Raw genomic sequence first — 26,615 nt, forward strand, 5'->3', positions numbered from 1 at the left:
CTTATCTATTAGGATTTTGGGTAAAATATATAGAAGAAAGTAAGCCAATAGATGTGATTTGTCAAAAAACTTGGGACTCCAAAAGGCTGCAATAGATACTTTTTCTCTATGTGTTAGTCTGTTTTGCTTAACAAGTCTTCCCCCCTACTCCCGTTGAACCTTCTAATGCTCTTGAAATGCTTTACCACTGAGCCCTAACCCCAATCCATTTTTTCTTGTACTAGGGCTCTTTACCACTGAGCTATATCCCCAATCCTTTTTTATTTATTTGTGAGACAGGGTCTTGCTAAGTTGTTGAGGGCCTTATTAAGTTGGTGAGGTTGGCTTCAAATCTGTGATCTTCTTGCCTCAGCCTCCTGAGTTGCTGGGAATATAGGTGTGCACCATCAAGTGCCTGACCTTTTCTTGCTTTTGATAGGATAAAGGTAGGGCAAAAAAACCCCAAAAAAGTGAAAAGCCTACTGAGCCTGTTTGATAGCTGGTTGTGCAGATTTGAATTTTAGTTCTATTTTAAAGTATGTGGAAACCAATTTCATCAATGTACCCAGCACAGTTCATACTTGAGAAATGAAAAACTCCAGTCGTCTGAAAAGGAAAATTTAAAGATTGTATGTGAAGATTTTAAATCTTTGTGCCAACAGGTCCATCTGGGTGGAGGAGACTTTCTTAAGTTTTTATTTCTCCATTGGGTAGTACAATGGGGCTAGTAATAGGTGTTTTAATAAAAGTTATTTTCTGCAAGCTTTGCTTTTCCAAGATTTTAAGCTAGCTCAATAGAATTTTAACATGTGAATTCTCTCTACCAGGGAATTATTTAGCTATGTTTTATTATTGTTGACTGAGCTTGCCTTTTATTCTCTAATAATTTTTTAGAATTAAAGTTTTTCTCCAAGCTTTTGAGAGTCAGGAAATGTATATGAGAGGTAAATTTAATGCTGTTTTATCTAAATGTTATCAAGAATTTTGGTTCTTGTTACTTGAACTAGGAATCTAAAATGAGATCTTACTCTGAATTTTAAGTTCAGAAGATTCTGCCCTTGCTTGGAAAAAGTTGCTTGAGTGGCATCAAACTTAATGCAGCCCCATCACCTTTTAATTCCTTTTTAAAAAGGGAGCAGTTTAAAGGTCAGTCCTGGTCAGATTCACTTAGACTGCAAAGTGTTGGAGAATAAAAAAGGCGAATAACAATTTTGTTAAGATGTTAAACCAAAAATTGCTAAGATCTGGTATGTAGGCTTTCTTCTGCTACTTGCTGTTTGGCCTTTGTGACTGCTTATTAGCACCTCTACCAGAGGGTGTGAAGGGATAGAGGCTAAAAGCTAATTAGTGAGTGAGTGTCTGATGTTTGCTAGTATAGAGGCTTTATGGAACTCTATCCGGGAAAGGGGAGTTGCTTGCTTGGCATGCGCCAGGTCCTGTGTGTGTTCAGTCCAAAGCACTGGAAACAACAACAACAAAACAAAAACCTGAAAGAAATACTGGTCCTATAAGTTGAACTATCAGAATTTTCATTAAATTGTTTGTATACTACCATGGAGAATGTTTGAACACCTTAAGAATATTATTATGTTGGGGCTGGGGTTGTGGCCTAGTAGTAGAGCGCTCCCCTAGCACATTTGAGGCACTGGGTTCTATCCTTAGCATCACATATAAATCAAGATATTGTATCCAACTACAACTAAAAAATAAATATTTTGGGAAAAAGAAGAATATTATGTTAAAAATAGGGCTGCAATTTTTTTTTATTTTTTTTTTTGCCGCTAATGATTTATTCCTTACTATTTACTCTTTGCCTCTCGAGAATAAAAGAAGGATGTTAGTATTAACTTCTTTTTCTCTTCTTTTGGTCCTGCTGGGTTTTAAATCCAGGGCTTCACACATGCTAGGCAAGCGATGTATTCCTGAGTTAGTAACCCCAGTCCCGTTATTAACTTTTAACATTTCCCTGGCATTTGAGAAGACATTTTTAATCATTAATTCAATTTAAAGGGGATAAGGTAGATTTCAGTTGGATCTCTGGAATTTGGCCATGGACTTTGAAGAATAACCCTTTTGTTTTGAATTGCTTGGACTCTTCAAGAAATCTGATTTTAGGATTGTTCAGAAGTACTTGTATCATTAGTGTGTTAGAAAGAAATAGGATAAAAGTGAATTTTTTTCCTTTTTGACCTTTTGTGAGCTAAAGACGAATAAATTTGAGTTCAGTGATAGGATATGAATAGGATAAATACCATTCATAGTTTGACATGGTTATCAAAAAATTCTGTTTATATGTGTGTGTATATTTACCATGTGGGAATATACTTATTAGGTGGTTTGATCTTTTGAAATTTTAGGTTGGGGTTTTTTTTTTTTTTTTTTTTTTTGCTATTAAATTTCTTTAGTGAAAGAACTGGATATGTATATCTTTGTGTACCCATTAGAGTAGTTCTGTTGGATAGAGTTCCTAGAAGTGCAGTTGCTAGGTAAATGTTGGTATGATTGCATGTAAAATTGATAATCCCTTTAAAATGCCCTGGAGGGCTGGGGATGTAGCTCAGTGGTAGTATGCCTGCTAGCATGCATGAGGCCCTGGGTTTGATTCCCCAGAACTGCAAACAAACAAAAAACAGCTATGGAACCAAATTGGATCATTTAAAAAGCATAGTTTTAAAAAGTTTGTCCGTTTAGGTGTAGAGGGGCTTGGGCATGTATGTGACTGGAACATGAGTTGGATGAGGTCTGTCCTAGATTTAGTTGATACTTGCTTCTTATTAGATTGCTGTTTCCTCATGATCAGACATTCTCATTAGCTTTCTAATGGATCTTAATCTGATTTTTTCAGTATAAAATGTTCATGTTGCTTAACATATATTGGTCTACTGTCCATCAGACACTATGCTGCATGTAGGGGATAGATAGAAAACACTCCATAACCCTTCAAGAAATACATGGTCTAAATAGGCTTGATGGCTAATGCCTTTAATCCCAACTACTCAGGAGGCTGAGTGAGGTAGGACGATCATTAAGTTGGAGTCCTGCCTGGGCAATTTAGTGAGACCCTGTCTCAAATAAAAGGACTGGGAATTTTGCTCAGGGGCAGAATGTTCCTGGGTTCAATTCCCAGGACCACAAAGGGGTTTAAAAAAAAAAAAGAATAATACATGGCCTAGGAAGGGAGGAGATAGCTGAAATTGTGAGTTTTATACTGGTTGCAGTTGCTCAATATGAGCATGTCATTTTGACATGAATGAGCATCTAATTTTGGACCTGAACTTTGAAAGAGTAGCATGAGCAAAGGTGGAGGAGCATAGAAGAACCAGGAATCATGTATGAGATTCAAGTGGCTGTAGTAAGAAAAGGTTGAATGTTAAAAGGGGGCAAATATGTGCTGTGCAAAGAGTTTGGATTCATTCTTGCCCTAAAATCATTGGAGAATTTTAAGCACCACACAATGGGATTTATGTTTCCTCCCTTCCTCCTTTCTCACTGTTGTAAGTTATTGTAATAGTAGGCTCAAGATTGCAGGCTTTCTGAGCTCAGAAGGAGAAATGGTTGGGAAATTATTACTGCCTGAATTACTGTAGTATATAATCAGGTTCTGAAGTAAGGTAGTGGCATTGAGGTTGGAATGAATGTGCCTGTCATTCTGCTGTTTGAACTCCCCCAACCCCTTACACCTTTCAGAATTCTGTCAGAAAGTCCCACACTGCTGTGTTGTCCCAGGACGGAGGTGCTTTTGGCCCTTCGAATCGTGACTCTTCTCAATTGAGCGTCTTGTGGGGAATAGTTGTTGAATAGATACTGTGGTTTAGTGTATTATTGTTAGGATAGTAGAGTATGTGGGTCAGTGTCTTCATGAACTGTGCCTCCATCCCCACAAAAATCAGAATGTCTTCTCTTGACCCCATCAGGCAAAACACAGTGCATTAAGCTGTCTTCACACCTAATTTATGTCTTAATCAACTTTGGCATTAATGAAACTTCACAATTCTTAGTGTCTCTAATGTTAGGTCCTCCTGTAGATTTTCTTTGATTATTGTCTGGCATTAGTAGATATTTATAATCTGAGATATATATGAGAAGAGGTAAGTAATGATTGTGGTCATGATGCACTTATACAGGGAATATTGAGGGGCACGAATTGGTTTTGGATTTGCTGTCGGGGCCAGGGAATGTGTTTTGATTATGGGATGCTTAGAGTAGCTGTATGGCCAGTGCTGGATTCTACTCTTGTGTGTATTGTGTGTGTGTAGTGGGGGTTACAGGTGATTGAACCCAGAGGTATTGTGTCACTGAGCTATAACCCTTTTTATTTTTTATTCTGAGGCAGGGTCTTGCTAATTGCTTAGGCTGGCTTTGATTTGTGATACTTCTGCTTTAGCTTCCTGAGTCACTGAGATTATAGGCTCTGCCAGGGCATCCAGCTTGGATCCTATTCATTCTTTTGGTTTCAGCTTAGATGTTGTTCCTCTGGGAAGACTTTCCTGACCCCATCTACTTCTCAGGCTGTGTGAGGGTCCCCGGAGACTCCTTTTATTACTGGTCCTTGTCATCCTTTGTAAGTACCTAGTACAGTGCTTTGACTAAAATAGGCATTTTAATATTTATTGGAGATAATCAGTAGATAGTTGATGTTCCCTCATTGACTTTCCTCTCAAGACTAAAATTCAGAATTTAGTATTTAGCAATTAAGGCCCTTCCAATTTAAACCTAGCCTTAAACTGCCTAGTGTACTGGTTAAAAGGCCTTAGAGATCTTGCTTCTGCAGCTTAGTAGTTATGTTATCATGGGCAATTTAATTATCTTCTCTGAGCATCAAAATTTCCTCATCCATAAAATGGTAAGACAGCAGTAGTAGTACTTACCTTATAACATTATTATGAAGATTAAATAAAAGAATATATGTAAAAACATAGCATGCTGGTTGACATAGTGAATGGTCAATTAAAGTTAGTAACCTGTCTTCCAATTAGATATAATTCTTAGTAGTTATAAAACTTGTTAAGAAGCTCTGTTAAAAGATAATGTTAGGAACTTGGTGGGGTGAGACCCACATTATTGTCTTATTAAGAAATTATCTCTTTGGGGCTGGGGATGTGGCTCAAGCGGTAGCGCGCATGCGTGCGGCCCGGGTTCGATCCTCAGCACCACATATAAACAAAGATGTTGTCTGCCGATAACTAAAAAATAAATATTAAAATTCTCTCTCTCTCTTTAAAAAAAAAAAGAAATTATCTCTTTCAGCATGTTTCATTTACTTTATATATCTACATTTGTTTCTGTGTAAAAAAAATAATTTCCAGTGCATTCCATAATGTAACTTCCGGTACATCACAAATCTCTACATAGCTGCTCTCTTCCTCTCATTCTTTTCTTGAGAAGCTGTATATACCACCTGGTTCATCCATGTCATTCTATGACTATTTATTTTCTCAAATATTTCCCATTATTTTGATTGTGTCATTTTCCTTATTAGATTTTTTTCTTAACAAAATCTAATTTATACTTGAAGACCGACTTCAAGAAGTCTTTTTTTTTTTTTTTTTTTGACTATTCTAATCAGTGCTTATAGTGCTTATGATGTACCAGGCTCTAGATCAAGTTAGTAAGCATGCAAAAAGATGCTGTTAAAGAACTTTGCTTGTTTTGGAAAGAGAATTTAACAAAAATTGACAAGTAGGGAATATTCAGATGATTTGAATTTGAATGATGTGACTTAAGTGCATTATGCAATTTAAGTAGAAAGAAAGTAATAAAAATCTGAGGAGTCAAATTTTGGGGGAGATATACTGTGTATTGAAGAATTAATATGTTCTGGGCAAAAGGATTGGAGAATGGCCTTCCAGGTAGAAGTAGCACCATAGGCAAAGATGGAGTTGGGGAATCTGGAAAATTCTGGGGTTGTTGAGTTCATGCTGCTTGATATATTTTTTTCTGGTGTTATTTTAACTTTTTCTTAAGGTGATTGAACTCATGAAAAAGAGATTAGATACTCTTCTAGAGGAGGAAGACCTGGTTTGGGGGACTGAGACACTAATCAGAAAGGTGTTAGGGTACAGGTGTGAGCTGATAAGGACTTGGGCTGAGTTGGTAGTGTAATGAATAGAGAGGATATACTAAACCTGGAGAGCTTTATGAGAAATAAATGGAAAGATTTCATCCTAAAGGAGATGAAGTTATAAAGAAAGAGCTTTATCTCCTTGTTATCCTAGATTTTTGACTCTTATATAGCCATTTCACATTTCTGGATTAAAGTTTTGAAGTAGATTCTGCTGTGGTGACCACCTTAGTTGAGGTTTCATTGCATTCTACCTGCATTATTGTGCATTCTACCTGCATTATTGTGGTAGCTTCTTCATTCGTCTTTTGCCGTATAGATTCCTTTTTACCTTTTTTGATACTGGGAATTGAACCCAGGGCCATTTTACCATTGGACATTTCTAGCTCTTTCTAGTTTTTTGAGACAGGGTCTTGCTAAGTTGCTTAGGGCCTTGCTAAGTTGCTGAGATGGGTTTTGAATTTTTGATCCCCCTGCCTTGGCCTCCTGAGCTGCTGGGATTATAGGCATATGCCACCTTGCTAGTCTTTTCACTTTCTTTTTATCCACCCTACCCAATTGGTTTTTCTGGTGTCTGATAGGACACTCCCATTTTCAAAACCTTTAATATGATACTCAGCTGTCTTAAGTTTGAGTAAATGCTGGCTATTAAGAGTTGTCCATTAGTAATCAGGCTTCAAAGTACCTTCCCACCTTTTTCTGAACTGTTTCCTTTATTAAAATATGCTTTATATTTCAAGAAAATTGTTCCTTTCTTTTAACCCTCTGTAGATTCTTTGTTTTACAAGAGCCCTGCCTTTTCTCATGCCATTGCCTTTCTCAGGAGGGCTACATTACCACTCTTTTCTTAATCTTTTACATGATGACTTTTAAAAATAATTTTCAAATCTCAACTATAATTTTGAAAACTTCATGGATACTTCTTCAACCTTCTTCCTCCTCCCCTTTCTTTCACTCATCCTTTTTGCAGAGTAATGAAATAATGGTGAGGAAGAGGTTAGTAGAAGCCTCATTAGGAGTAAAAACTTTTCTTCCCCATCTGAGTTTTGCTTCTTTTTGCTTTTTTCAATGTTTAAGTGCAATTATGAAGCTTGGTTTGTTGGACAGCCAGATGATCATAACCCTTCCCCTTAGGTCTCTGCAGCTTAACATTTTTTCAAGGTGGGTGTTTCTAGGTTTTTCTTGTATACCTGGTGTACTGACTTGGGAATTTACAAGGAATAAAGTGAGGTCTTCATTTGTAGGTGCAGTTAGTTCTGACTTGGAGTATTCAAATGATCCTGGTAACATTTTGCTTTCTGGAGACAGAGAGTATTAATCTGTATTTCAAGCTAGGGGCTTTTAATTGGTAGATTTAATTTTGTTTTGCCAGTGTGGAGCATTTGACACATGTATTGAGGTGTTTTTGGTGTTTTTGTTACCATTTGCAGAAGGGTGCTGCTGGCATCTAGTGGGCAGAAACCAGAGATGGCTGCCAAACAACCTACAATGCACAGTATTGCCCACATGACAAAAATTATTCAGTCTGAGATGTTAGAAATGCTGTTTGAGAAACACTGCCCTGGGGGGTATGTGTTTGTTCCCAGGTGCTACTTGTGCTAAGTAGAAATTTGTTCTTGGGTCTGTGTTGCAATTTAGAATAGAAGAATTTTGGTATGGACCCTAGAAGTCACCCATTTGAACTTGATTGTGATTTAAATCTCTAAGCAGTGTTAAATGTGCTTGCATGCTGAATACCTTTACAGCTTCCTGTTCTTAAAATGCTTCTTTAGAATTGGGAGAGAAACTGTTAATTTTCTAGCCCAATATTTTGTAGCTAAAGGACCTTGATTTGATGACCCCTGCCCCCCCTTTTTTTTGTAGTGGATATTGAACCCAGGGGCACTTAACCACAGAGCCATATCCTCTTCTTTTAGACCCATGGTTAGCGCCTTGCCAAGTTACTGAGGCTGGCTTTGAACTCTGATACTCCTGCTTCAACCAAGGATCCTGAGATGCTGGGATTACAAGGCATGCACCATTGTGCCTGGCAGTGACCCCTTTCTTTGGTCTCTACTGCTTAATTTATGACAGTGGCAACAGATAGCTCCATCTGTATTGTGTTTGTCAGATTATAGTCCACCAAATGAGATAAGAATTAGGATATTTTGAATTCTTTATTTTGATTATACAGTATAACTGCATTATCTGTTCTCATTAGTGAATTTTGATCTCAGCCCTGAATGTACTACCCAGGTTGTTATCATGATTAATTAGTTAATTATAGCTTTTAATGTTTTGTATTTTTTGAAGAAAGGTGATTTATCATAAGCTGATGTGCTATTTTTGCAAAATTGCAGAAATTTGACAAATTTTCTCTTTTTTAAATTGTTGAGTGAAGCTTTTTGTTATTTATGAGGTCAAGTGGGATCCACATTGTTTTAATGAACATTTTGCTTACTATGATGTTTTTGCTTTATTTGGATTTTTTGACTCCTTAAGAATTTCTTTTTTTTTTTTTCCCTTTTTTTGTTTCTCTCCCTTTTATTATACAAGTAATACATGTTTTTGATGGAGACACTGTATAAGTTAAAAGGCAAAAGAATCTTGTCACCTACATTTTTAAAGGAAAAATGAGGTCGTAGTATGTTTTATAACACTTTTTAAAACTTATCATTGAAGCAAGTGCTTTTTCATGTTAGTAAATGTAGCTCTGCAATGCTTTGTTCTATGTTATGAAGTATTTCATTGTATAGAAAGATAATAATTTAAATTATTGGGAATTTAACATGTTTTTCTTATTATAAGCAACATAATGAAAACTAATAAAATAAGTTAATCTAGATTTACAGAAAAAAGCAGTTTTAGACTAATTTGCTTTCTTTTTTCTGTGCATTAAAAAATTAGTGGAAGTTTATTCCTTCTATGTTAGCTGTTTCCAGATTATAATTAATAGATAAATATGAAAGGATATTTTGTTCTAGGTAATTGATTAAGTTAATGAAAATATTTTGTGTAAGCACATAAAAATACCATAACCTTATAAGGTAGGCTCTATCATTTGTAGATGAGGCAGTTGAGGGAACAAAATAATTTGAGGAGTTGGAGCCAGGATATGAATCCAGACTTGCTTACTTGAGCTCTTGCTCCCCTGACCTATAAATGCTTTTAAGGATAGTATTGAATTCAAGCATAGCATTTGAATTCAATAAGGGAAGAGGGAGGATATGGGTTTAAATATCTTTTCTTTTTAAACAGTAGTGTTTCTTTGGTTTGGAAACCTAAAGATTTTAGGAATTCAGAATAGGAGTTTCGTAAGAAAGAAGATGATTTTAGATAAAATTTAGATGATTGTTTTAGAAACTGCTCTTTGTAGTGCATCCTATGGGGGATATTGAGACCAAGGAGAAAATGTGAATAAAATAAACTTTTGCTTTTGAAATTGTATGATTGAATTTCAGGTTCATGGACAGCTTGAGAGGACTATGGTCAGAGAAGTCTTTAATATTTATTTTTTAGTTATAGGTGGACACAATATCTTTATTTTATTTTTATGTGGTGCTGAGGATCGAACCCAGTGCCTCATGCATGTGTTCTACCTCTTGAGCCACAACCCCAGCCCAAAAGAAGTCTTCTTGGTGTCTTACACTTTTCTCTTAGAAATTAGAGCCAGTGTATTTTTCTTTAAGTTGTCAAACTTTAAAGAATTGAATAATTCTAAAATAAAATACCTTCAGTGGTATGATGTTGATTATGACCCCCCCACATTTTTTTTTTTTTTTGATTGAACTAGGGGGCAATTAACCACTGAGTCACATCTCCAGCTATTTTTGTATTTTATTTAGAGAACAGGGTTTCACTGAATTGCTTATGGCTTTGCTAAGTTGCTGAATGTGGCTTTGAACTTACGATCCTCCTGCCATAGCCTCCTGAGGAGCTGGGATTACAGGCATGCACCACCATACCTACCCATCATGACCCTTCTTTTATTTTTATTGGGTGAACCTGCATTTTTCTATTTTGTGTAAGTTTTTTTTTTTCCTTTGTCTGGGTCCCCAGAAAGAAGGCTGTTTTCCTGCCATTGCTGAGACTTTAGTGCTTTTGGGAAGTAAGGTACAGCAAATTTTTTCACATGTTGTACTAATTGTGTCACTGATAATATGCCTCCTTGCATTGCTGATATATCAACTGTGTATTGGTAATCAAAAGAGTAGGATTGATGGGAAAGATCTGATAGTGATTTTTTGTTTATGGGAAAATGCTTTTGTATGTTGTAAAACACAGTATTTTGAACAAATAATTTCTATTAGTTCAGTTGTCGATTGACCTATAACAATCATTTATGTTCTGTTAGGAATTAGTATTGAATTTAAAATCAGAATTGCAAAAAGTGAACATAGAACAGTTTGTGTCACACAGAATGCCGTATGCCAAAAAGTCCATGAGAATAAAAATATAAGCCCCAAAGACCTCCTTTTATAGAAAGTTCATTAAAACACGACCCTAGATAAGAAACTTAGAGCATTTAGAGCAGTATACAAATTTGGCCTGCGTGTGTGTGGGTGCTTCTAGGAATAATGTTTTCTCAATAATTTAGTATTTTTATATTAATAATTTGAATTGACATACTATAAAGAAGCTTAGTGTAGTTCTGTAGGGCCTATCATCCCACGTAGGTATTGAATGAAAATGTCAAAATTGGAGGATTGCATAATGTATTCATAAACTTTGATTGTAGGACTTTTTTACTTTTTTTTTTTAAATACTGGGTAATTAACTCAGGGTCACTGTGCTGCTGAGCATATCTCCAGTCCTTATTTTTTCTTTTGAGACAGAGTTTTGCTAAGTTGCAGGGACTGGCTGAACTTGTGTCCTCCTTTCTCAGTCTATGGAGTTGCTGGGATTATAGGCTTGTGCCACCACACTCTTAAAAATTACTGGCACAAAGAGTTTTTTTTGTTGTTGTTGTTTTTTTTTTGTTTTGTTTTTGTAAGAGATAGAGGGGGGAGGGAGGGAGAGAGAGAGAGAATTTTTTTTTAAAAAATATTTTAGTTTTTAGTTTTCGGTGGACACAACATCTTTGTGGTGCTGAGGATCTAACCCAGGCCGCATGCTACCGCTTGAGCCACATCCCCAGCCCTTTTTTGGGTTATTATCTATACATACTCGCTTTATTAGAGACTTTGAGAAATTTTAAACATAATTATCTACTACTTCATTTTAAAATAATAAACCCATTACTTATTATGAAAAATAATTTTTGGCCAAAGCAAAAGCTTAATGAAAGGCATTATTTTACATTTTTGGCAGATCTTTTTAATAACTGGCTTAATAGAAAACAACTGGGTACTCATGTCTTCTACGTAGTATATTATGATATGTGGTTTAGGTGGAAGTATATAAAGGAAATACTGGGGATGTTGCTTGGTGGTAGAGCTTTTGCCTAGCATGTGCAAGGCCCTGCATTCAATCCCCAGCACTAAAAAAAGAAAAAATCTGCTCTCATCAGAAAAGTAGATTTGAAAAGGACTGTTTGAGTGTTTTTTTTTTTTTTTTTTTTGTTTTAAATCAAATCTTATGACATTTCACCCAAAGTTTTATAAAGGCTGGTTGTAACATGGAAGCTAAAATTGTATCAGTTAACTTTTCATACTGTTATATTAAGATCCAATGGTCTGTCTTGCACTTGGTTTTATCCATACATGGTTTTTCTTTTTTAATTTCTTTATTATTATTATTAGTTGTTCAAAACATTACAAAGCTCTTGACATATCATATTTCATACATTTGATTCAAGCAGATTATGAGCTCCTATTTTTACCCCGTCATGGTTTTTCTTTTCTCTCTTTTTTTTTTGGCACCGGGAATTGAGCTCAGGGGCACTCGACCTCTGTGCTACTTCTGCAGCCCTGTTCTGTATTTTATTTACAGACCAGTTCTCACTCAGTTGCTTAGCTCTTGGTTTTGCTGAGGCTGGCTTTGGAGTTCCTCATGTCTCAGCCTCCCAAGCCTCTGGGATTACAGGCATGCGCTACTGTGCTTGGCCCCATACATAGTTTTCTAGGGGATTATGCAGAGCTTTCAAATGTGAAATTGTATTATATGATGTTAGATATTTACATTGATTACTATCACCACAAATCTGTTTAATTAGAAATGGCTTTTTAAGTATTGGAGAAATGTTCAAGCTCATGAGGTGGATCCAAGTTCAAAATACTAATTTTAGCTTGAAATCTCACTTTTTTATCATTGACAACAAACTTTTTAAAAATTTTTAAAACTTTTTTCTAGATGTAGATGGACACAATACTTTTATTTAAAGTTTATTTTTATGTGGTGCCAGGGATCGAACTCAGTGCCTCATGCATGCTAGATAAGCGCTCTACCACTGAGCCACAACCCCAGCCCGACAGTAAAAATATTGTCAATGATTTTCCTTGAAGTGACAGATTCACTTTGTTTAGCTTTGAGAAAATGGCTGCTAACTACTTGTCAGTCTTTCTGCCAAATGAAAATAGTATTCCATGTAGAAAACTAGTTCAGCTTTGTAACTCAATTGTATAAGTGCTTTTCCTCAGACTTCATAAAGCAGCACAGTGCTTTACACATACTTTCCCTTTCAATACACAATATTAAAACATGTACTCAAGGGTTAAGATTTAATAAATTTTTAATTCTTACTGCTTCATCAAGAACATCTTAAGTGGAGCTTGCTTTCTTTTAACTGCAAGTGGAGAATACATGACTCTTAATACAGTTTGTTCTAACATACCAGCAGTTTTTGCTCATCTTTGGTTTTACACTCTCTTACTGAAGAGTAGGTGTCAACACTGTGAAAAAGACAATGTTTTAGTTTTACTGTGAAAACATGGACGTCCAAATGGTCTTTTTGGCTGGGAATGTAGCTCAGTGGATGAGCACATGTGTAGCACACATGCAAGGTGCTGGGTTGATCCCCATCACTGCAAAAAACAAAAAGCAAAAATCCCAACAAACAAAAACCAAAATGGTCTTTGAGATCCCCATAATAATTCCAGAGACCATATTTTAAGAATAGATGACTTACATAGGTTTCCCTTTGCTCCCAGATCAAATAAATTAAGAGAGATGAAGAAGAGGCAAATGATTGAAGTTTCTAGCTTGGTTATTAAATAAATAAAAATGATTTTGTTAATTAAGATAATGAAACTGGGTGAGGAATAAGTGTGTTGGAAGAAGAAAGGGAGTTCTGAGATTCAAGGAGTTTAGGGATTAGGAGTGGGAATGTTGATTAGTATAGCTCAGAAAAAATTTTTTTTGAGGGTTAGTAAGCTTCATCATGCTATAATTTTTTTTTCCAAAATCTTGGTTGGGAGACTTCTTTTTTTTAAACTTTATTTTATTTACCTATTTATTTTTTAAAAAATATTTATTTTTTAGTTGTAGGTTGGAACACAATAACTTTATTTTATTCATTTATTTTTAAAATGGTGCTGAGGATTGAACCCAGGTTCTTGCACATGGGAGGTGAGCGCTCTAATGCCGAGCCACAACCCCAGACCTTACCTATTTATTTTTATGTGGTGCTGAGAATTGAACCCAGGACCTTGCACATGAAAGGCGAGCACTCTACCACTGAGCCATAACCCCAGCCCCTCCCATCATGCTATAATTGATGCCAAGGAAATGAATTGAGAATCTTGGGGCCGGGAGTATCAGCATTTAAAGGGGTAGGCAGGAGAAAGAACAGAATGATAGTAGTGTTAAGGACAAGTACCCTGGCGTGCATATTTTAATAATCTGTGTGTTGAAAGGAGAATTTCGGGAAGGTCAGCATGCCCAATGCTAATGTTTGGAAGAAGTCAAGAAAGGAGACACATACTTGATCATTGAATTTGAAAATGATCCTACTGGTGACCTTTGTCAGAGCGGTAGGGATGGAATCTAGATTATGGAAAAGGAAATAGTACAGAGGCAGCTGTTTTTAATATTCTTTAACGAAGTTTCTGGTTAAAGGGAATGAGACATGTTGGGCAATTAATTTGAGGACAGAGGAGACTTGAGTAAATTCTTAGGCTGAAGGGAAAGAGCCAGTATAGAACACATTAATGAGTGCTCTGATATGAAAGAAATTTGTTGAAGCAAATTGCTATTGTAGGAGTGGTACATTTATCCTTGTATTACAGACTGTACTTACAGAGAAGTGGGAGGAAGCTGATGAAAATTGGATTCCTGGCCAGAAAAGTGTACAAACCTATGACATTTGGCTTACTTTTTTTTGTAAGCATGAGGAGTTCCTTACTAATATGTTGCTATTTCAGGATGTTTAGTTTGATATATTTGCTTTAAATCCACTGATTCCCAAGAAGTTTGGAGATTTTTGTTTTACATACAAATGATTTAACAATTTGTGATTATCGCTGAATGGAACTTCTGTTTTGGCAACTTTAAATCTGGTTTTCAAGTGGCAAAAAGAAGGGTAGAATTCTGTCTTGTTCAGGAATTGTGTTCCCTTCATCCCTCCAGATGAAAGACATTCAGTGCTCCAAAGTATTTTCTTCCTGGAGGCAGAATTTGGATAATACCTTAAATAGTGTATGTATTTAAAATGTATGTTATTCAGTGTTTTTGTATTTCTAACTTTTCTTCTTTTTCTTCTAGTCTGTTCTCAGGGGAGGCAGTAAGAGGCTGTGGAGCTGGCCTCGGCACCGGCATCGGGAGAGGCTGGACTTCCTGTCTCTCTGTGCTGAATGGCTGCGATGGCGCCCGCTCTCACCGATGCAGCAGCTGAAGCACATCACATCCGGTTCAAACTGGCTCCCCCATCCTCCACCTTGTCCCCCGGCAGTGCCGAAAATAACGGCAACGCCAATATCCTTATTGCTGCCAACGGAACCAAAAGAAAAGCCATTGCTGCAGAGGATCCTAGTCTAGACTTCCGAAGTAATTCTACCAAGGAAGACTTGGGAAAGCTGCAACCACTGGTGGCATCTTACCTCTGCTCTGATGTAACATCTGTTCCTTCAAAAGAGTCTTTGAAATTGCAAGGGGTCTTCAGCAAGCAGACAGTCCTTAAATCTCATTCTCTGTTGTCTCAATCCTATGAACTCCGAGCTGAGCTGTTGGGGAGACAGCCAGTTTTGGAGTTTTCCTTAGAAAATCTTAGAACCATGAATACAAGTGGTCAGACAGCTCTGCCACAAGCTCCTGTAAATGGGTTGGCTAAGAAATTGACTAAAAGCTCAACACATTCTGATCACGACAATTCCAGTTCCCTCAATGGGGGAAAACGGGCTCTCACTTCATCTGCTCTTCAGGGAGGTGAAGTGGCGGTAACTGACTCTGGGGACATAAAGGGGGGTATGACCAATTGCACTCTTCCACACAGAAGCCTTGATGTAGAACACACAACTCTATATAGCAATAATAGCACTGCAAACAAATCTTCTGTCAATTCCATGGAACAGCCAGCACTTCAAGGAAGCAGTAGGTTATCACCTGGTACAGACTCCAGCTCTAACTTGGGGGATGTCAAGTTAGAGGGCAAAAAATCTCCCCTGTCTTCCATTCTTTTCAGTGCTTTAGATTCTGATACAAGGATAACAGCTTTATTGAGGCGTCAGGCTGATATTGAGAGCCGTGCCCGTAGGTTACAGAAGCGCTTACAGGTTGTACAAGCCAAGCAAGTGGAGAGGCATTTGCAGCATCAGCTGGGTGGATTTTTAGAGAAAACTTTGAGCAAATTGCCAAATTTGGAATCCTTGAGATCCCGGAGCCAGTTGATGCTGACCCGAAAGGCTGAAGCTGCCTTGAGAAAAGCTGCCAGTGAAACTACCACTTCAGAGGGACTTAGCAACTTCTTGAAAAGCGATTCAATTTCAGAAGAATTGGAGAGATTTACAGCTAGTGGCATAGCCAACTTGCGGTGCAGTGAACAAGCATTTGATTCAGACATCACTGACAGTAGTTCAGGAGGGGAGTCTGATATTGAAGAGGAAGAATTGACCAGAGCTGATCCTGAGCAATGCCATGTATCCCTGTGAGTAGACTGCCTGCATGCATTATGTCATTCTTGAGAAATGTTGGGGCAAAGACGACTTAGTGAATCCCTATTTTGGAGAAACTAGAATTGTTTGTATATTGGTGCTTATGTTCCATTTATCTTTTTCCTAGTTTTAGGTAGATAGATACATGTATCTAGTAGAAAAGGAAAAAAAGGCAGGAATTTCTGATATAGTGTTATGTTGCTGTAGGCCAAAAGATGCTAATTTTCTTGGAAACCTTATTAAGGAAAAACTATAAGACATCATATTTGTAACATCATACCAGTACTTCTTCAGAGTGAGTAAAATTCTTTTGAAACTATATGGCTTGAATGTTGAGATTTTGTTGTTTTTAATAAGTAGCCATAAATATTTAGTTAATTTAGTTTTATTGGAATTTATAGTGGCTTTTTTTTTTTTTTTTTTTTTTTGGTACCAGGGATTGAATTTGGGGGCACTGGACCACTGAGCCACATCCCCAGTCCTATTTTTTGTATTTTATTTAGAGACAGGGTCTCACTTGAGTTGTTCAGTGCCTCAGTTTTTGCTGAGGCTGGCTTCAAACTTGTGATCCTCCTGTCTCAGCTTCCCGAGCTGCTGGGATTACAGGTGCATGCCACTGGGTCCCATAGTGGCTTTTAATCAGAAATTGAGCACAGCATACCCTAATCTTTTTCTTTCTTTTCTTTCTTTCTTTCTTTTTTTTTTTTTTTAAAGAACTCACTATTTTTATTCTGGAATACTCAAAATATGTACAAAAGTAGAGTAGCTCATTTCCACATGTACATTATCCAGTATACCACATCAGCTTATGACCAACCACCTCTATGCCGATACTCTTCCTCACCTTCCATATAAGATTTCTTACTGTTAGAAAAAAAGTACTTTTTCCTGTGTTCTCTCTGCAACGTTCAACATAGAAAATATCAGTGACTTGAAAAAGTGTTAGGGCTTCTCCTTACCTGCAATCAGTCAATTTTAGTGAACCCCAGGTGGACGTCCTCTAAATGCAATTCTTGTCTACTTGGGAAAAGTGTCATATCCCACAGGTTGAGGACCCAGTCTCCAAGACTGACACCCCTCTCCATTTCAAGTGCTAAATGTAAGCTCCAGGTTGTTTTACCTCTGTTCTAACCAACTGGCTATAGATCAGGTTCCTAAAACCCTTTCCTCAGTTTCAGTTATTTTGCTTGAATGGTTCATAGAACTCTGGGAAATGCTATTGTACCTTTACCAGTTTTTTTTAAATCAGTGAAATTACAAAGGATACAAACATGCAGAGGATGGAAGAAGGGGTTTCGAAGCTTCCCCCCCCCCCCCCCCCCCCCCCGGTTTGCCTAAGTGTCCTGAACCTCTCTCAATTTGTCCTTTTGAATTTTTATGAAAGCTTGATTACATAGGCAAGGTTGATTATGTCTTTGGCCTTTGGTGATCAACTTAACCTTCAGTTACCCTCCCCACTCCAGAGGTTGAAAGTGCCAACTCTTTAATCACACCTTGGTCTTTCCAGTGACTAGCCCCCCTTCTGAAGCTACCTGGGGCCTGTCAGCCATCAGTTCAGTTTATTAGTATAGAAAACCTGCTATCACTTTGGACATCCCAAGGATTTTGGGAGTTATATGGAGAAATAGACAAGACCAAATATGTGATTCACACTTACACTTTAAGGACTAATAATTGAAAAGTGCTTAAGAATATTTTTACTGCTATTTCCAAATTTGTTGGTTTGAGAAAATTCTATATAAATTCTTTATGGGCAACTGGCCAAATTGGGATGATGGAGCTAGAGGTACTTCACTCTTTCAGTTCTTTATTTATGTATTTAAATAAGGAAGTACATTATATTTATAAATAAATAAATCTGCATTTACTACTTATAAATGTTAGATTTGTGAAAGAGGGTACATAAGAAGTTGGGAAAGATGGGCAGGATAGTTGACTAGTAGATTCTCTTCATTTTCCTTTTGGAAGAAATGTTGTAATGTCTGGAATACTAGAGAAGGCAGTTGGTGGATATGTTGGAAAAATGTTTTTTCTTTACCAATAGTAAAAAGATGACTTAAGATTTTATCTGAAGAGTTTGATGATTGAGGCAGCAGTGCTTTTAACCAGCAAATTACCTGGGTTTCTTGGGTTTGTTTGTTTTATTCACATGTATGACTTTGTGTATTTGAAATGAAACTTTGTTTTATGTTTCTGTTTTGAAGATAATAGTCTAGGTAATTTTTGCAGAATTTCTACATTAGTTTACTTATAAGTTCACGTTTAAAGTGGATGTTTTAGAGGTTCACTACTTTTGTAAGATAGCTTACCTTTCTTTAAAAGTGTTAGCAGCTTAAATCAGCTTGCCAATATTTGTGGCATTATTCTCACTGACTTTGCTGCATAATTTACCACTATCTTGGTGGACATTAAACATTTCTCATTTAAAATTATAGCAGGCGCATGCAGTTGAAGATTCATAATCTGTGTATTTTGTGTATTTAACAAAAAGGCATCTTGACTCTAAGTAAGGTTATGTTCAGAGAACATTGCATTGAAAATATTAATAGGTTTTGGTAATGCTGTGGTAAGTGTTCTAATGCAATGGAATAAAAATACCCAAGAGAACTTATTCCATAGGGTATTCTACTAACTTGAAAAAACCTCTTAGTTCATTCATTCACTACTTGGTTCTGAGTAATATTCTCAAATAATAATGTGTTGATTGTAGGGGTGAGAAGTGTAAGGCCAGCCAAGGGATCATGTTGGGAAACTTTTTGGGATTGATTGAATCCTCTTGAAATTAAGTCATCCAGATACTCTTTTAAAATGTTAACTTTCTGAGCTCTAGATCATATAAAAGGAAGCAAAATTTGGGCACTGAAAGTACTGTCAAGTAAATATTTTTTTGCACATTATAATTGTATTTAAATTAAAACCACCAGTACAGCATAAATACTTTAAAGTTTTTGTTAAGATTACCAGATTGGCTTTTTAAAAATTCTTTTTAGATCTACATGACAGTGGAGTGTATTTTGACATATTAAACATATAACATACATGGAGTATAACTTTTAATTAGTATCCCATTTTTGGAGTTGTTTATGATGTGGAGTTTCATTGGTGTTGTATTCATATATGAACATAGGAAAGTTAGATTCTATTCATTTTACTGTTTTATTCTCATCCCCCCTCAATTCCCTTCATTCCCCACCCCACTTCCCTTCATTCCCCATTATCTAATCCAGTGAACTTCTGTTCCCACCCTGCTCCCTCATTACCAGATTGACTGGTATTTATTTAAGTGTTTGTTGATCTTCTCAAAATTTTAAGTTTTTAATAATTTGCCAGATAAAGCATTACTTTAATTAAAAAAGAAGAAAAGGGAAATTGTTTTTCAGATGCTCAGAATCCTTTTCTTTCTGATCTGATAGTTTCTCCCAAATCTCATAACCATAATGAAATTGTTGAGTCCTAGAATGAGTAGTTATTTCTGCTGTAACAAGTTATGTTCTTGTTAAGCAGCTTGTCTATATTTTATTCTGTTTCCATAGGTATAGTAGGCCAAATATATATAGTTTAGGCAGCCATGATGAAAATATTTTGTACAGGAGACTGTGGAATGAGTTGTTTTTAAATAAATTACAAATGGATGTAATTTCTGAAAATCGAGTCCTCCACCAAGATTTAAAGTTGTGTTTTTTGCTCCCCTACCTCCTAAAGGAAAAATTGTGATCTCTAACTATGATCTCTTGTAAATTCTTGGCACATGCTAGCAGTAGTAGAATGATTGATTTTTTTTTTTTTTTTTTAATGTGTTGAATTTTTGGCAAATTGTGTGTTTGTCATTGTACTGCACTTGGCAATAAACTATATTGCTAACTGAGACAGGTTAGAGAAAATCTTTCCCTTTTTTGGTTAATTTTTTTGTTAACTGATTTTATGTTAGCTTTTAAAATCTTATGCTTTTGTTTAACTTTTTTGAAAAATATTCTCAAAATGTTTCATGCATCTGTTTTGGTAGAGTGTACATACAACTGCTTTGAAAATTCTGTACTATCTTGGGTTTATTAGAAATTAAATCATTCTTAACTGACATTCTGTGGAAGGTGTAGGAAATACCTTAATGTTTAATTCTTAAGTTAGAAGTGATATCCTTGTTGAGTGTGTTTGAATGTGTGCTTGTTTTCTTCACTTTAGCCCTACCCCCCCAACCCCCGCCCTTTTTCTCTTATTTTGTTCTCAGTCCTTGGAGCCATTTCTGATTTTGCTAAACTTGTTTTTCATTTTATGGGTCCTGTGCTTATAAATTTCCATAATAAGTACCTCCTGTCAAAACAATTAGCAATGGACTACATTATAAACCCCCTACCACCACCGTGTGTGTGTGTGTGTGTGTGTGTGTGTGTGTGTGTGTGTGTGTGTTTTACTGGGGATCTAACCTAGGGTGAGGCAAGCACTATACATCCCTGTCCTGGTGCACTTTATTTTTTCCCCTTTGAACTGTTACTATAGATTGAAGCTTATCTTGAAGGTTGCTATAAAAATAATTCAATAAAACATTGTGACTATTGAAATATTGTTGAAGATGATGTTCTTCACAGTGCTTCCCCTCACTCCCACCTCCACCCCCTCCACCGCCGCCCCTCCTCCCTGTTTTTGATGCTGGGATAGAACCTGTGGTGCTTCATACTGGCTCACATCTCCAGCCATTTTTTTGTTTAAGAGTTTAAGATTTTGAGACAAGGTTTTGCTAAGTTGCTCAGGACCTTGCTAAATTTCTGAGTCTGGCCTTGGACTTGTGATCCTCCTGCCCCAGCCTCCCAAGTTGCTGAAATTACAGCTGCGTACCAACATGCCTGGCTACACAGTGCTTTGTTTTTAAGGATTACGGGGGAAAAAGATAAACAACCAAGAATAAATGTTTCCCCCCACCTACGCTTTTAGTCTGTTTATGTTACCTAGATGCTATAATTTGTGTTCTGTAGATTTCTTGTTTTTCTGTTGGATTTGGAAGTTTAGAACCAAGCTTGTCAGTTTCTTTGTTGTACCATTTTAAAAGCCTCATTCGTGGATTCATTTTGTTTCCCTATTCATAAATATTTTCATGCTTTAATTTCTGGCTTTATTTATGCTGATCTTTTTTTTTTGTCTAATAGCCTTCCAAAGTCTATTCCACATCAAGATTGGTTGAAAATATAATTCCTCAGTGATACTAAAGCACTTACTTGAATTTTGGAAGGTCTTGATTGCAGTGACTTATCTTTTCTTGGGTAACTTTACCCTCTCAGAGTTAATGAAGACCTTATGATATAATGCATTACTAATATGTTTGTAGGTTTTGCTTTTTAGGGACTCTGCAATGCTCCAAACTATAGTTCCTACAAGAATTTATTAAGGGCACAGAGAAGAATTTGTCAGAATGGCAATCAAATTTGTCATTTTCTTAACTCTTCCTTTCATAGAATGATGGGGCCGGAGAAACATCAGCCAAAAAACATGAATCATGTTCTCTGCTTAACCTCTCCCTGCTATAAACCAGATAGAGGATTAACCATGTAGCCTTTTCATAATTAAAACGAGGGAATTGAACTAGATGATGTTTAGAATTCATACTGCTTGGAAATAATGAATATTCTTTTTGCATTAATAGAGTTGTTATCATCATTTTTGTCATCTTGGGAAGCTGGGGCAAAAGTCCTAGAAGTATAACTTGGGGAATGCCGCAGTCGGGCTGGGCACAAATCACGAGCCACTGAAGCAGGAACAAACTTTATTTTTAAACTGCAGGAAAACACTTCACACAGCTCCCGGGGAATCCTCCCAATCGCCACGCTGCTTGTCCAGGAACCCCCAGCCGGAAATATCTCTCCCGGAAATCCCTCCTCCTGCACTTCCCCAACCAATGGGAACTCTCGGGGAATCCCCGGAAATCCCCACGAGAACTCCAAAATAGTGCGAGAACTCAAAAGTTGCGGCAGAGGCGGATAGTAATGCCTCGCCTGTCAATCAATACTGTTGGCAAAATGCCAGGGGCCATACAGACTCGGCTGTGGCTCTCAGCAGGGGGAAAAAAAAAGGTTTTTTGACCTACAACTAGTTTCTTTAGTTTATTTTTCATAGTCTATTGAAGTGATTATTGTTTTTCTTGGTATCTAGGATACAAATATGGGAATAATTCCATTATTTTCTTATAGAATTTACTTTAGAGATGAGGAAGTTTTAATTTGCTGAACACTTTTGATTTAGTGCTCTTTGCTTTTTTCTGGTAACCTGCATATGACCCAAGAAGTTACATTTTTTTCCCTTCTATTCTCTTAGCATTTGATTCCTGCGAAGATATGTAGCTAGTGAAAATTATTCTTAGTGCTTTTTGTGGTATTCTTAAAGAAGTTAGGCAATAGGAATTTGGGGGGGGGGAATATCTATTTGTTGGAGAAGTAGTTGCTTCAAATGTTTTTTCTTTTTCTTTTTTTTTTAAAGAGAGTGAGAGGGAGTGAGAGAGAGAATTTTTTTAATATTAATTTTTAGTTTTCGGTGGACATAACATTTTTGTTTGTATGTGGTGCTGAGGATCGAACCCGGGCCACACGCATGCCAGGCAAGCGCACTACCGCTTGAGTCACATCCCTAGCCCATCTTCAAATGTTTTCTATTGCTTTGTTGGCTGATTTTCATTTTCTGAAATAGAAATTACTTTTATGATACTATTAAGGTAGTCATATGACAAGTACTTTTTTTTTTTTAAAAGAGAGAAAGAGAATTTTAATATTTATTTTTTAGTTTTCTGGGGACACAACATCTTTGTTTATATATGGTGCTGAGGATCGAACCCGGGCCGCATGCATGCATGCCAGGCGAGCGCGCTACCGCTTGAGCCACATCCCCAGCCCATGATAAGTAATTATTAAATGAACAAATTCTTAAGACTTGAGATGTCACAGGTAGAAAAACTGTCGATATCCTAATGGAGTTTATAGAGAGTGGAGAACATGGTAAGATAGATGACTAGAACTGTGCCTGGCACATAGTAGTATAAAGTTAATTCTGGGTGATAATGAATGAAATAGGAAGAAATTATAACTGGTTAATGGGATTGGAAAGAAAAGATATCATAAATTAGTTTGGAAAGGTGGCTGACTTTTGTATTTATTTTGGTTGGGGATTATTGAGGTACAGAGGCAAGATAGTTTAAAAGGCTAGAATGGGATATATTGGAGACATGGCTGGTGTTGGTAAGGGTGGTAGTGTAAAGAGATACGACAGAGATAATTTCAGAAATAATGTAGAGGTAAATTTAATGGGATTTAAAAATAGGGATGTGTGGGAGTATTGAATGAAGGAGGGACCATCATAGATAATTGAAGTTTCAAATCTGGTTAACTATAGGAATAGATGATTAACCAAAGCATTTCAGAACCCAGTTTGCAAAATAACCCTAATAACTCACAAGGGTTCAGGCTCTTATACTAAGGTCTTAGAAATGAAGGCTTCAGTATTCCTTACAAGTTTCAGCAAGTTTAAAAATCAGTAAATCTAAGTAATCTTCTAAAGATAGAAGGAGACACGAAAGCCTTATGTTGGAAGACTTTGAACTTGATTAATTCATTTATTAGATCTACACTGCTGACTGTTAAGTTGTGGCGCTAGGGATACAATGGTAAGAGGGACGTGATCCTTGCTCTGCCCTTATGGAGAATATAGGCTAAACAGAAATTATTTAAGCAAGTAATCATGTAGATGACATATTTATAGTTGTGGGTGTCACAGAAACAAAAAGTTCAGAGTACTATGAATGTTCATATCAGGTGTTTTTAGTCAACATGGGATGTGATAATGAGTCTGTGTTTTGGGGGAAAGGGGTTGCTGCTACTTGGGATTGAGCCCAAGGGTGCTTATCCATTGAACCACATTCCCAACCCTTTTTATTTTATTTTGAGATAGGATCTCGCTAAGTTGCTGAGGTAAGTGATATTCCATGTATATATAATATGTCAAAGTACACTCTACTGTCATGTATATCTAAAAATAACAAGAAAGTTTTTAAAAAGGAGAATAGTGAGAAATGAGTCCAGAGAAGTAAGTAATTGACAGATAATATAGGTGGCCTTTGTAGACCATATCAAATTTAGGATTTTACTGTGAAGCCATTGACAGGGTTTACAATCCCCCCCCTTTCTTATTATGTAGAGAATGGGGTAGAGGTAGGTTTAGGCTAACTAAGCCTTAACTACCTAGGCACTTACTAATAGGTGAAAGAGAATGGTGGAGCTAGTCTTTGGCAGGAAAGAGTAGGAGAGTTCGTTAGTTGAGACAGAAATGACTAAGACTTCTGATGGATTGGATGCAGGGGGAAGAGAGATACACTGTAATGAGTGATTATTAGATTTTTTTTGTCACTGATGCGGGGAGGTGGGTGAAGAGATTGGATAGATATGTTGATGGAGAAAGAACAGATGGGGGAGATTATTGGGTGTAGTGAGCATTTCTGTATTTTTAATTTAAACATTTTTCTCTGTTGGTTATAACTAGAGGTTCCAGTGCTTCGAAGAGCACACTATTAGGTTCCAGCAACATGATAAAATAAATTGTTTTAACTAGAAAACGGAAAGCTTTAGTTTTCCCACTCTGTCCCTAAACATAGACCAAATGGACTAGACTATTTTGCAATCTGGGCAGAAATTCATGCCTAAGGTCATGTTCTTTTCTGTCTACCAGAGCATTGCTTATTCCCTTGTTTCCCATTATGTGTCTGGGAAAATTATGCTCATGTATTAATGTAAAGGAAGCATTGAGTTTCTATAATTTTGGACTCATGGGACTCAGAATATTTGTATACTTATGAAGGATTTTTACTAAGGTGTTAAATTGTTTTGAAATTAATATAAGTCTGATGAAAATTTCTTAAACATTACAGAAGGCCCTCAGTATTTAAGTGCTCCACGTCAATGGATTCAGCATGTAAGGATCAAAAAACTCTGGGGTGGGGGGGGAAACGCATCTGTGCAGAAAATGTACATATTTTTTCTTGTCATTATTACCTCAATACTATAGTGTAACAGCTGTTTACATTTATACTGTATTAGGTAATACAAGTCCTTTAGAGATGATTTTAAAGTATATGAGTTGTGCAAACACTGTACTCTTTTAAATTAGGGAACATACTAAAAAGTTGCTAGTTGTATGTGTGTTTGTTTTTTTAATATTTATTTATTTTTAGTTATATTTGGACACAATGTCTTTATTTTTATGTGGTGCTGAGGATCTAACCCAGGACCTTGCACATGCTAGGCAAGTGTTCTACCGCTGAGCCACAACCCCAGCCCTGTGTGTTTGTAGCTCAGAGTCTGTGGTACCTTAAAAAACAATCACTGAGCTATATCCCCAGCCCTTTTAATATATTTTTTAATCTTGAGATAGTGAGGCTTTAGGTAACTTAGCAGGACCCTAAGTTAGCTAGGGCCTCCTAAGTTGCTGAGGCTAGCCTTGAACTTGTTATTCTCCTGCCTCAGCTTCAGGAGTCAGATTACAGGTGTGCGCCACCATGCATGGTGCTGTTATTTTATAAATATGGATTAATTCTTTCAACCTATTCAGTAGCATTATTGTCCTATAGATTATATTCAGATAGATTATATTCAGAATTTAGGTAAAGGACTTGTGGAGAAATTTTAATTTTGGTGGAAAGGAAGAGATGGGGGAAATGGCAATAGGCAAAGGCATTATTAAAGTCATTTTCCGTAAGTTGTTTTGCCTAATAAAATAAAGGGCATATGCCAAGAAATTGAATAATACTGTATATGTGTAGTGTACTTTTTTCTTACTCTCTCCTTTAATCCCTGTTTCCCATTTGTTCTGGTACTTGAGAGATACATCCCAGCAAAGTAAAAACTGAGGGAGGCAAGAGTTTAGGATCTTTGAGACAGGATTAGTCTGAAATCTGGCAGACTGCAGAACCCCAGAAGAATTTTGACTAAATCATTTGAACTAAGAAACATTTTTAATAAACTTAAATTAGACAACAGAGTTGAAACACGTTGATAGAGAAATAATCATAGCCTACATTTTTTACATTTTGGGAGAGGATAGGCGTTGTCTTAATTCTTTTATGTAATCTTTAATAATTTGATGAGGTAGATATTTTATCTTAATTTACAGTCTTTGTGGAATAATGTAACTTGCCTAAGATTATATACTTAATAAGAGGTCAAAATATTACTGTAGGCTGTTTATGCATAGCCTGGGCATAAACCCTACTATATTCTTGGAAACAATCAAATTATCCTTTAGGTTTGGTTGATGGAAAGACTGTCAACCACGCAAAATAAAGACACTTAACTTTATATTCAAGAGGCTAATACAAAGTAAATTGATAACACATTTTGAGGAAAGGCATAATGGTCTTAACTAAATATATTCTTAAGCCTGTAGTACCCTTTACTTTTGTTGTGTATGCACATGCATGCATGGGTGTGTGTGTGTGTGTGTGTGAGAGAGAGAGAGAGAGAGAGAGAAGATTGGGTTGGGGAGGGGTATTTTGCTAGGGCAGACTTAGCATCTGGGTGGGGTTGGAATGATTTTTTTTAAAGGTT

General features: G+C 36.6%; 1 protein-coding gene across 9 annotated transcripts in view; it reads left to right on the forward strand.

Moving 5' to 3' along the window:
• The window catches only part of Kansl1 (KAT8 regulatory NSL complex subunit 1), a 180,179-nt gene that overhangs the window by 35,595 nt on the left and 117,969 nt on the right, over positions 1-26,615 (forward strand). For all 9 annotated transcript variants that reach the window (XM_046421033.2, XM_046421035.2, XM_046421059.2 and 6 more), the window contains one exon: positions 14,660-16,037. In XM_046421033.2, the coding sequence (XP_046276989.1) occupies positions 14,749-16,037 (1,289 nt within the window). In that variant the 5' untranslated portion in view covers positions 14,660-14,748. The remainder of the gene's footprint in view (positions 1-14,659; positions 16,038-26,615) is intronic.

The sequence above is a fragment of the Marmota monax genome, unplaced genomic scaffold (genome assembly GCF_021218885.2).
Source record: "Marmota monax isolate L192 unplaced genomic scaffold, Marmota_monax_Labrador192_F-V1.1 WCK01_AAM20220418_F8-fsc00322, whole genome shotgun sequence".
NCBI classification, from domain to species: Eukaryota; Metazoa; Chordata; class Mammalia; order Rodentia; family Sciuridae; genus Marmota; species Marmota monax.